This window comes from Prosopis cineraria, unplaced genomic scaffold, assembly GCF_029017545.1.
Source record: "Prosopis cineraria cultivar Desert tree isolate PC_DT_omini unplaced genomic scaffold, ASM2901754v1 PC11, whole genome shotgun sequence".
Lineage (NCBI taxonomy): Eukaryota > Viridiplantae > Streptophyta > Magnoliopsida > Fabales > Fabaceae > Prosopis > Prosopis cineraria.
In genome coordinates this window covers 8,342,716-8,355,301 of record NW_026555342.1, presented here as the reverse complement: position 1 = coordinate 8,355,301, position 12,586 = coordinate 8,342,716, and the positions used below count along the sequence as shown (strand labels likewise).

Below are 12,586 nucleotides of genomic sequence, written 5' to 3'. Positions count from 1 at the left end.
GACGCATTGTGCCATGCCATGTGCATGGTATAGTGAGACACTTCTTACTTTAGCTCTCCCATTCTGACTATAATATGTTCCTACTTCATCCTAACTTGATCTTGCAGTTGGCTAATGATCAAAATGTCAATCGACCTTCCAAAACATGCTTAACATAATTAATTCATTAATTTATTAAATTGCCATTTAATTAGCTATTGGAATTCAAGTTTAAAATTTAAGATGTTACAGTAGCTATGGTTGATCCTTAGTAATTAAGGGTTGTGTTGGTAATTGGGTTATTTTAGTTTAATGATAAGAGTCATTATAGTTTCTACACACAGTCACCAAATTGTTGTATTGAAGTAGAGTTGGCATGAGCTCTACTAGTTTTATTCTTAAGGGATAGATATGCCTTTAAATCTCCTATAATAATCTAGGGAGCAAAAATAGTATGACCAAGAGTGCAAAGATCATCCCATAAAAATTTTCTAAGGAGATAATTGGGTTTCGTATACATATTAGTAAACCAAAAACAATTATTACCCTTAGAGTCTTCTAAATAAACATGTAAGAGTTGAGTGATAGATGTATAATATTGAACGTTAACCTCCAATTCATTCCTAAAAAGCCATATTCCACCTGCATAACCCATAATTTTGACGTAAATCCAATTAGAAAAACCCAATTGAAGTGAGATTCTATTAGCTTTATTGCCACTAATTTGCATTTCTAACAAAACTAGAATTTTAATCATCTTATCCTTCACCAGATCATGAACACGGATGGGAAAGATTTTAGAGGTAGGGCCTTAAAAATTCCACACAAAGGTATTCATAAAATAAATAAAGGGGGAGGAACCTAGGTATTCAATTTTGATTCTTGCCAAGGGTTGCTGGTACACCCTTCGAATTGCTATCCCTTTCATCACCTTCCATCTCATAATATTGTTCTAGTATATCTTCAATTTCTCCCTCACTTTGATTTGCACCATCAGCTTGTTTCCAAAGTAATTGTAGGTCATTTAAGTGAGGAAAGTTTTCTCCAATCACAATTCCTAAAAAAGAGGGTAACACAGCATTAATCATGCGACTTAGATGACTGGTAAAATTTATTGCTTGATTCCCTTGGTTTCGATTGGGCTAAGTTGGATAATCCAAGATCAATGGGCCTTTCATACTTGATGATGTCAGACAGATTATTTCCTTTTGAAAGTAGGTGATAACACATTTGGCCTAGTAGCTTGGCTCCCTTTAAGCCCACTAGAGTTCTCCTTATCCATGTTTGAGTTTCCCCTTTATATGGGCCTTGTCATGAGTGTTATTCTTCTAACATTTATCATCTTTTAACTTCTTGACTTTAAAAGAAAAGATTCTTTCAACATTTTCTTTTGTTATTTCCTTCATAGGTTCCAACGCCTAGTTGTTCATAGGCGTAGGCTCTATATTTCCTTTTTGGTGATTTGACAAATTAGCGGCCAAGTTGCTAACTCCCTAAACTTCACTTTATTGCTTACTACTCTCCTTCTTGTCTCCACTAACCTTCCTTCTTTAAGCTATAGTAGGAGCCTTTTGATGGGTTACCTTTTCTTTCTTTTTTTTTGTGTTGTTTCTGACTCTAAATCCTTAAAGAACATTGCATATTTGGAGGAAGTGTTGTTCATATTGACCTCTTTGTGTAAACCCCTTTGACCCATATAAAACCCTTTAGTCCTTTTACTCATCTCAGTTCTCCTAGTTCTTGCCTTGCATGGGTTCTTAGGAAGTATCAACTTGTCGTATTAGGTCTTCAGAGGGATGCTATCAATATTCACCGATGACATAGTTGCAGGTTGTTTTAGACCTTAGGTTTCACTTAATGGTGGTTTCCCTGCTCCTTCAGCATGTTGATCACTATGAACTTTCAGTAGACAATCCTCGCTTTTATGCCCTACCTAACCACAATTGAAACATATAATGCTAATTCCTTCATACATCACCTAGAAGATTTTCTTCCTGATGACAAAACATGAGTGTAAGGGTTTTGTAAGATCAACCTCCATGTTGACATGAGTATACCTGCCTCTCTTTACCATGTTCTTTTGGTTCGCCTATGTAACTCTATTCACATAGATTTCTTGAGTTTTTCTTATCATGGTCCCCATTTCCCATGTAAAATCTTCATTGTAGTAGTATATGGGAAGAATGATGATGCAAATCCAGACCGCAATCTTTTTAATTTGATTTGTGAAAGGGTTAAAATTTAAAGACTGTCTTTGAATAGCAAGGTAGTATCCCGAAAACTACTCCTGGCCCATCACTGAGCACTTTTTAATAAAGTTCAGCATTATCTATTTTGAAAGTAAAATAGTGTTCTCAAAGTCAATTAACTCGAAGTTGTATGTATCCCATAATCTTGCCAACTTGGTTTTCAACTTAGAGTGACACGTCCTTTTCCTAGAGTGACGATTAGTAAGTCCTTCCATGGATTATAGAGTTCTTTTAACCTTTTATAAGGTCATTGACCTAAGGTAGAAAGTCGACTATTTTTTGTAGTTGCTCATGCCATTGTGGTGCATGTTGAGACTATTCTTTTAGCCATTCTTTAAAGATCTCATCGAAGTCTTGCTTGCCTTTTTTCCTTCTCCTTTAATCAACTTTGCCTTGTATGAGATTTGTCTAGGATGATTCACATATTTCGTTTTCACTCTTTCCCATTGTTATCTTTCTCTTCCATGTGAACATCTTGATCCACTGTGGCTCCTTGCATGCCATCGTCAAGCTTCTTGGTGCTTCGTATTAGGATATCTTCTTCTTCGGAATGAACGAACTCTATTGTCTCCCTCTTCAGGAAAGGTGGAGGAAGGCGAATCACTAACCGTAGCAGATCCTCTCTCATTAACTTTCTCATTCACCCTTTGCTTTCTTAATTAGTGGTTTTTTTTAATAAGTTTTCCCCGGGCTTTCCAATTTTTATATTTAACACATGCAATATTAAAAAGCAATACAACAGAATTTGATTCGGTATGAAGTCTGTATCCTATTTGGGGAAGAATTTGGTTTATTTACTTATCTTCATTACAACTGATCCTCTAATCAAATTTCAACTCCTGGAGTTTTTTTCTCACCTTCATCGTTTTCTTAAATATATTAACTATAATAACATTTATGATCTTTTTATAAAAGATTTATGATAAAATTCGTGTGTTAATATTTGATTTGAGAATTTATCATAATGGATATAAGAAAACAGGCCTAAGTTTTGTCATTTTATTTCATACTTGGTACATGTCTCTTCTCCCATTTACGATATACTGAGGCATTAAATGTTTTTTATACGAATTGAATTGGCAACCTTTTCAAATTCCTATAGATTATTTTTATTTTGGAGTCAACTTTCCCCTATAAGAATAATCTTTCCCGTTTAAAACAATCAACAAAGGCTCCAAGAAATAAACGATTCAGTTCTTGTAAAAAATAAAAAAATAGAATTCTTTGGCCAAAAAAGAATTGAATTGAATTTTCCTAACAAAATAATATCTACTAACAAACATGTTATTCGTTTGTCCAGCATATGCATATCAATTAAAAACGTAGCAAATTTTAATCTAAACATCTTCTTTCATAAATTTTTAGTAACTAATTTTTTAGTAGATGAATTTAAAAAGTTATGCTGCATTACAAAGTACTTAATTATTTCAGAGTAAGTAAGTCGTTACTTTAAAGTTGAAAATAAGTAATTTTTAGAAATTTTATAGTTTTATAAAAAGTCATCACTATTTTGTGTTTGTTAATAACAACAAAAAAATTTATCTAATAATTTTTAAATTTTATGATATCTCTACTTATTTCTATTTATAAAAGGGTAAAGAAGCAAAAATACTCACGAAATCATCGGCCAAAAGTAAAAATAACCATAACATTATCAGAATTGGTATAAAAGTGACCAATACATCCAATCTCTTAAATATTGATCGTTTAGTTAACACTTAAGCAAAAGTTGACTATTTTTTTGTTGATATAGACAAAAAAAATTCTAAAATAAATTTTTACGGATGTTAATCGATTATTGTATAAGTACCTATAATGTTACTTTAATAGGTGTAATAGTGATCAATCTGTCAAAATCAATGCCATATGATTTCTTTCCATCACCACATATCTCGCCCCTTTCCTTTCTCCCTCTTCACTCATTTTTTTTGTCTGCAAAACTTGAGATATAATATAGTGAGATAAGTTGTTCAAAATCAAAGATCAAAATTGAACACATTTAATTTAAAAACATTATCACAACCTTAAGCAATTGCATTTACAATAGATTCAAAATTTTTAAATGATTTTCGCCACTGCTGTAAAAAAACAAGCAATTTAATTTGATATTAAGTTGAAATGACATTTTCTCACATGATATTCATATAATAACCGATTAGTTTTCAGAGAATTTTATCTAAGAATATTTTTTGTTTACATTAGTGAAAAAAAAGTCAACCTTTACTTAGGTGTCAGCTAAATGGTCAACATTCAAGAGATTGGTTGTATTGGTTACTTTTGCACCAATTATGATAACGTTATAAGTATTTTTGCTCTTAGCCGATGACTTTATAGGTATTTTTGTCCCTTTTTTAGTTCACGTCAACAAAGACTGACACGTGGCATGCATGGTCAACATTTAATGGTCAAAGTTAAACTTTTGCATCCATCTATGTAATGTTATGGGTATTTTTACCTTTTTTGTCATTTTATAATATTAGGTGCTTGTAGCTGATTATTTTGTGAGTATTTTTGCCTGTTTACCCTTTATAAAATATTCATTATTTAGTATCTTTTTTATTTCATGACATTCCTATACAACTTTGCATTTTCTTTGGATTTTTTAAAAACAATTATAAATATTTTTTATATTCTTATTATTTTAAAAATTTAAGCATACATGATAATTTTTTTAAAAAAATTATAAAACAAGTAATTTTGTTTTTTGACCAAACAAGTAATTTTATTTTTTGTTTTACCAGCAACAAGTTATTTTGTTTAAAAAATCAAAGTTTCAAACAAAAATCGGCTCCATCTCCATATCGGACTCTCACTAAATTGTGAGCAATTACATAATTTAAGAATTATTTTCTTCTCTTTTTCTTTCTTTCTTTGTTTTTTTTTCTTACTTTTTAATTTTTATCATTATTTGCGCATTCTATTGTGATGACTGCGGCAGAGCTTCTGAATTTCCACAGGCCACAGCGTCTCAATTTTGTGTTGAAGAAAAAGGGAAGGGAAAAAAATAGCCCCAACGGACGAAGCTTTCTGCCATGGGGCATCATACAGTTGCGATAATTTGATGGTTGGTTCTTTCGAAGAAGAGAGTGACAAAGCAATGCGGAAAGAGATGTCCTTTCTTGCCCAACCGCGATGCCTCCTTGTATTCCTTGTTCTTTCAGTTTTCCTGATTTTCGCCTTCTCTTATAACAAGCGGGTACGATTCCTATCCAGCCATTCTTGTCTACACTATACACCTTTCGTTCCGATTCGGAAAATGATGCCTGGCTGTGGGCGAACTGTTTTATCTGAGATTAAATTTTTACAGTGAGTTTTATGGCGTTTTGATTTTATTCGGGGTTTACGGATCTGAATGCTCAGTGCCAATCGTCTTGGCCTCCTGGACACCATTTTGTCCTTTATTTGATCTCTCTTTTCGATACGGCTGGATAAAAATTTCAGCTTTTGCGACTGCAGTTTTGCTTACGTTGTACTGGCGCCTTAACTGACTTAGCTCCTCCTGTGATACTAGATTCTTTCACATTGTTGAATTGTATTCTACTACAGCTTCCCAACACCCACTTATTATAACTTTTGCCGCCTAAGAATTTCAATTGGTTTCTTATTGGTGGATTTATGCATTGTAGTTCTCTCATGAAGGGAAGCTCTTGTGATGTGATATTTTGATTCATCCTATAAATGATGCTGTAGCTTGTATTTGCACCTGCAAAGCACCAATTTTCAAAAAAAAACAAAGGCATATTGTGTCGGATAGGTATGGGGTGGTCATGTCAGAGATATATCTGACACTCACGCCATGCCCCTTTTCCGAGTTAGGGATTGTTTGCTTTGAGCTGTGTATTGCCTGACCTCCTTCTACATGACCACAATTATTGTTATTATTATTGACACCGAGAGAGTAATATGTCACTGATCATGAAATGTTTGTATTCATAGCTGCTTAACTGACAATGGATAGAGATACAAAGGACGTTGTTATGCAGGGATGATGGCATACACATTTTTGTGGGTCACATGCAAAAATTAAAAAAAACAAAGACTAGCAAGGACCTGTGTTAGGTTAGTGATAATCAGGTTGATGACAATGTGACATATGAGCAAGAAATTACAGAAAAGATCCTGCATTCATATAGAAAAATGTGTTTGGTTCATTGATCATTGCATAAAGGTGCTCTGATCATCATTATGTGCAAATGAATTACTGCAACTAGTGAAATTGTGCAATGGTTACCATGTCTTAAAACCTATATAGAGTGAAGTAGGTTTATTTGTTTATCTGCATTACCATTCCTATGGCAGGTATGCATTAGCTGTGATGAGAGCCCTTCCAGGCACATTAGCTTCGTGGTCTACCATTTAAACTACCTTTGAGCATAGGATCTATAGGAACATAAAAAAAAGTTTTACCATGCTACTCTTGTATCTTAGGCTTCATTAAACATGTTTAATTGGATGGGAGGACCGCAGGAGTTGATTTCTGGCCTTAACTATTTCTCACACTAGTGTTAACTGTTAACGAAGTCAAGAATTTTATTTTAGTCAAGCTTGAGGCATTTGGTGAAAGCAACTCCTGATGTTTCTTGTTCTTGCTTTTCCCTCCCAGCTCTTTAAAGACCCACCACAGTGTTTTTGAGAGATGTAGATTAGCCTCTTATGCACCAATCTGATTGGAAATTGATAACTTGTTATTGCACTTAAGAATTTCATCACCTTTTGTTGATCTTTAGTCAATAATGAAGTTGCTTGTCTCTGATATAGGTTGAGGAGAAACCAGAAGAGGAGCCTGAAATTACGCACAGAGTATTCTTGGATGTTGATATTGATGACCAACGCTTAGGTATGGAACCATTTTTACTGGAAGTTTTTACTTTACTTAGTTGCTATCGTTCAAAACAATTTGATTTACGAACTAACTCTCTGTTAGCAGTATACTTATTATCCTTTGCTGCTTGATACTTCCTGATACATACAAAAATTCTGCAGGTAGGATCATTATTGGACTCTATGGCCAAGTTGTACCAAAAACTGTGGGTATGTTATACGTTATTGATTTCTTGGTTGAAGTTCTTTAGCCTGCAACTTTGTTATCTAAATTGCTGAAAGTAGAAGTTTATATTTCATTTTCGTACGAATCAAGAATGTCAACCTCCATTTAAGTGCAGTGGATATTTTAAAATTTTTGGGGCGGTTCTTGTTTATCTTTCATCATGCAGGGTGACCATATATCAAGCTGTGTAGCCAATAACTGTTATCATGTTGTATAAAGCTACTTGATGGGCACTTAAGTGGAATGGGGAATCATCCCCCAAAAATTAGCCCAGCCATTTGCAGGCACAGCCCTTTACAGAATAATCAATCACCAACTTTCCTGCCAATTGATATATACTTAAGTGGGATGTTAACTCTGCCACAAGAGCAAATTAATGAGGTGGGAGAATTAACACACTTATATACACCATGGAGCCTCTCATACTGTCCATTTGGGACTTAGGCAGTGCATACCATCTTAATTTTCATCTCTATCTCACTGGGCTAGGCTATGCATGTGATTCACATATGGTAATGTTAATGGTATCCTCTTGTCCTGCAACATCTTGATGATTTCATTGTTTTGCCGGCAGAAAATTTCAGAGCTTTGTGCACAGGTATTTGATGCCAAACCTTAATGATGTCTGCTGAAATTTCATTGTTAATTTACTTTCTTTTTATTAGTCTCCATGCACTGATTCGAGTTCATTATGTAATATGTAGGGGAGAAAGGCAAGAGTTCCAATGGCATAAAACTTCATTATAAAGGAACAGCATTTCATCGCATAATATCTGGCTTCGTGATTCAGGGTGGGGACATTGTTCATCAAGATGGCAGTGGATATGAATCTATTTATGGTGGCACCTTTCCTGATGAGAATTTTAAGATAAAACATTCACATGCTGGTCAGTAAAATCACTTGGAAAGATGCATTCATTTTGTTTCTTCTACAGGATTTTTCATTCCTAATTCTTGATGTTTTCCTTCATTTCTTTTCTTTCTTTTTCTTTTTCACATAAATGTGGCTAGCCTAAGCTTGGAGATAAAGGGGTAAATGTTTTCCTTCATTTCTGAGGTTTTCTTATGAGCTATTTCTTTGAAAATTTACTCATTCTTGCAGGGGTTGTTGCTATGGTGAATTCTGGACCTGATTCCAATGGCTCACAGTTTTTTATCACCACTGTGAAGGCTAGCTGGTAAGTTATTCTCTCATAAGGTGAATTTATTGCTCCTAAACATATCTTGTCTCCAGAAAAAGAATGTTTGTAGTTATATAAAAATTCTAAGGTCAGTGATGGTTTTTCACCTGGTAAATTTTGATGTTGCTGGTGTCATTTTGAACAATCAAATCTCCTATGTTTTCTTGTATTACCCAGACAATGAATCTCTTATGCTGCCTGCTAAAAAGGGTCAGCTGCGATTAATCTAAGTACTAAAATATGGTGTACAGTCTCATCAAGCCAGCCCTTCTTGTTTTGCCTGAAGGAATTTAGCTTAAAGTCTCATTTGTTATGCAGAATGGAATGGAAAGGGAATGAAAAAGGTGACTTTTTAAATGAGAAATGCCATGTTCACCCTTGTTTGAATAATAATAAGGGTTAATGTGCAACTTTTCCCTCAAAGTTTTCTTGTTAGTGCAATTGGTATCCTAAAGTATTTTAAGGTGCAATGTTGCCCTAAATGTTTTTTTAAGTGGTGCAATGTTACCTTGAGTTGACAGAAGCAAAACATTGACTGTTAGTTGACTTTTTGATGCTTATGCAGTATTCCTATAAAGCATCCACGTCACTTTCTATCATTCGGAAAAAAATATGTAGGATAAAATAATAATAATAAATGGTGTGAGTCCCACCACCTTTGCCATCAACCCATACCCTTTCACCTTGCTCCTCTTGATGTCCCATCTTCCATCTCGAGGCCGTGACACTGCTGTTCATCTTCTTCTTCAGTTCATCTTCCACGACATCATAAGACCACTATCGGGTTCATCTTCTTTTGTGATGGCACCAGACATTCACTTCTTGTTAAGATCGATGCTGCTACTCCTTGATGCTTAGGTCGCCAAAGCTCACGATGCCCAAGCTTTCCAATTTTCTAAAAGCCATTGACTGTGAGATCGCTTCCTTCTTGCTCAGATCGGTGTTGTTGCTTGCTCATGTTGCTTCCTCTTTCTCTCACGACTTTGCCTAAGCTTCTTCTTCTCCTACTTGCTGAGATCTGTTTCTGTTTAGCAATTTCTCCTCTCACGCCTAGGGTCCCATTCATCAAGCTTTCATCGAGGTATGGATCCTTCACCCTCCCTTCCTTGAAGTGACAGATCAGAGCCAGCTTAGTTCCATTGTTCTTGGATTTCAAAAGTTTGGGGACTTTGAAGAAGCACAAAGATGCCTGATTACTAGCAGAATATTGGCAGATATGTGAATGCAAGTAATATTTGAAGCTCAGAGTTGCTTCTTAGATCTTCGATATTCCTGTTCTATAAATTTCTGCTAAATTGATGGAAAATTTTATTTCCCAATGTGCTGGTGAGACAAAGCTTGATCATATTTGCCTTATTTTTGAAATCATTGGGGTGTTTGTGAAATTATTTGCTTGACAATATTTGCTTGATTTCACTATTGTCGCCGACGATGGATTTAGAACTCAGAAGTGTTAGAGGGGTAGAGTGTTTGGGGGGGAAAGAAAGGTCAAAACATTTTTTCAAAAGAAAAGAAAGAGTGACTTGGATGCCACATGAGCATGTCATGCTAGCATGATCAGTCAACTAAGGGTCACCGTTTTGTTTTTGTCAATTTAGGGTAACACTGCACCACTTTAAAAAATGTTGTGGGCAACGTTGGACCTTAAAATATTTTAGGATATCAATTGCACCTCCAAAAAAACTTTTAAGAGCAGATTTGCACATTAATCCTAATAATAAAGAACTTAGTGTTGAGTGATAATAATAAGGATATAATAGATTATAGATATTGCATGTCTCGATTTCCATTGAAGTAATCAAATGCGAATGGAGCCTTGTATTTTTTTTTTAAATAATCTTGATTACTATAATCTGGATTTTAACCTGATTTCATCAAATACTTGTGAATTTAGCGTGTTATTATCACCAAAAAGAAATGTTCATAAAATATAATGTCGTTTTATTTGTTGTATTGTCGGTTGTGTTGTAATCAAGCAGCATGAAAACTTTGCAGGCTGGATGGAGAACACGTTGTATTTGGGAAGGTAGTAGAAGGTATGGATACTGTGTTTGCTATAGAAGGGGGAGCTGGAACCTACAGCGGTAAACCCCGAAAGAAAGTAGTAATATCAGACACTGGAGAGATACCCCGGAGCCAGTGGGAGGAGCAAGGCTGAATTTCCTTGTCACTTTTCCCCAAAAAAAATTGTTTAGTTACCTGTTGTTTTATGTTCATGTTTAGTTCCCTCTGCCAGGTGTGTGTGAGGTCTCAGGATATGATTTTCTTTCTAATAGAAAAACAAGGGGACTTGAACTGTTGAAGTCTTGTTACGTGCAATTTTTACCCCTTCAGTCTTTGAAATTGTTGTAGGTTGTGTATCTAAATATACGCACTCTTGTTTGAAAAGGCTTCAGTTTTATTCATAAAAAGTTGCGCTATCAAACATTTGATGGCGTAACTTATGCAGATAAATGGGCTATTATAAGAATTAAAATATCAGAAGAGCCTTGGGTAGAACTAAAACCTATGGTCAAAAAGAGGGGGGGGGGGGAATAACTACTCCAAGGGCGCCCGATCCAAAGGCGATTCAATAACGCAAGAGTTTTCTATGATGTTCCGGTGGATTAGTAAATTAGAATGGAGAAGCATGTTCCAATTTCTCTCTAATAGCCATCCGTAAGCATAGAGTATAAGGTCCCACAGTGAGTTCTGAGCTTTGACAGCTTCGCTTCATTTCAGATGTACACGTTATTATTGGTTGAACGGAGGGTGAAATGACATATTCAGAGCACAGTAGTATGCACTTGGAGACTAAATATTTGATGCACCTAATGATGAAGTTGGGTCTAGTAAAAAAAAAAATTAATTAATTTCTTGTATTATGATGAATCTCGGCTCAAATTCTTATTAAAAATGGTCCATATGTAATTAGTTCCATGTTTTAAATAAGATTTCTTATAATTAGAGGATATCTGTGCGTAGTCAATAAAATAACATAAAAAAACCTTCCATACGCAAGGTCTCGTACTATTTTTGACAAATTTCATTGCTTCAAAAATATTGTTATTACCATTAGTGATCAACAACTAGGCCTGGAAATGAGCATCATGGAGCAAGTCCAAATGTTGTGTGAAACAGGTGTTGGATTTTTTGGGCAAAGGAAGGGTATCCCAAAGGGCGGAGGTAGTCATGAGTCTATGAAGTCAAGGAGCCCCAGCCATCCATTCGACGGGCATGGCCTCTTCACCTCCATTTGCTGAGTAAATTCTTGCGTTTTGCGTCAAATCACTATTTAGTCATCTCTGTAGGTCAACATTAGACAACAGTTTGGTCTGACATGGCACCGGTTGCATTGATAATTCCATACACTTGGTTTCAGTTTTCACAGACAAGTACGTGGGAAAACTCAGACCTTGAAGCGTGCAATCTCCAAGTTGGGCAGCTCCAAAACATACCCTCGAAGGTGATTAGCGACATGGACGTGGACGTGGACTCACATCGGCACCAATGAGAAGCTCTTCTTTCATTCTCTTTTTCTGCAAGCGCTAGTGTTTATTCCCTTATTAATTACTGCTACGCCTATATCCGATTCCAAGTTTTTGATATATTCTTATAAACAATGCAAGGTGATACTCCCTCCCATCAAATATATGATATTTTTTCCCGGCTGGTGTGTTGATCCAAAATATATTACACTTTATAAAAACAAAAATCAATAGCATCAAATTCTTCTTTTTCACATATATGCCTTTATTAGTTGCATTGTGAAGAGAGAATATATAAGAAAATTAAAGAAAATTAAGATAGACTATTAATCATGGGATGGGATAGTGAAACGGAATAACCCCAACATGATAACGCCAGCCACATTACACCTTTAACATTTATCCATTTTACAAGTATTAGTCCTTTTTATTCATTTTATTTTTCATTTCAATTGTAACCCCTCCCTATCTCAATAATATAAATATGGCGCTTTATACTGTAGAAGGGGCAGCAATTTTTTAAAGAATAAACGAGAGTTTCTTTCATACAGTTTCTGAACCAAATAGTGAAGCCTTTTCGTGATTTAGCTTAATAATTCACAACTTTACATGCACTACATCACTCTCAATTTTGAATCCTTAAAAGCTAAAACTCGCCGCCTG

The 12,586-nt window shown here is 35.1% G+C and overlaps 1 protein-coding gene across 3 annotated transcripts; it reads left to right on the top strand.

Moving 5' to 3' along the window:
- The first annotated feature begins 5,158 nt into the window (after positions 1-5,158).
- LOC129286683 (peptidyl-prolyl cis-trans isomerase CYP21-1) lies at positions 5,159-10,844 on the top strand. Of its 3 annotated transcripts, none has more exons than XM_054922665.1 (7): positions 5,159-5,424; positions 6,987-7,065; positions 7,212-7,259; positions 7,850-7,873; positions 7,980-8,162; positions 8,378-8,453; positions 10,452-10,844. In XM_054922665.1, exons 1-7 carry the CDS (start codon positions 5,290-5,292, stop codon positions 10,612-10,614), a joined length of 708 nt encoding a protein of 235 aa, XP_054778640.1. In that variant the 5' UTR covers positions 5,159-5,289; the 3' UTR covers positions 10,615-10,844. The 3 variants fall into 3 exon arrangements, with proteins under 3 accessions (XP_054778640.1, XP_054778641.1, XP_054778642.1); XM_054922666.1 differs by having other exon boundaries at positions 10,436-10,844; XM_054922667.1 differs by lacking the exon at positions 10,452-10,844 and adding an exon at positions 9,207-10,407.
- The last annotated feature ends 1,742 nt before the right edge of the window (positions 10,845-12,586 follow it).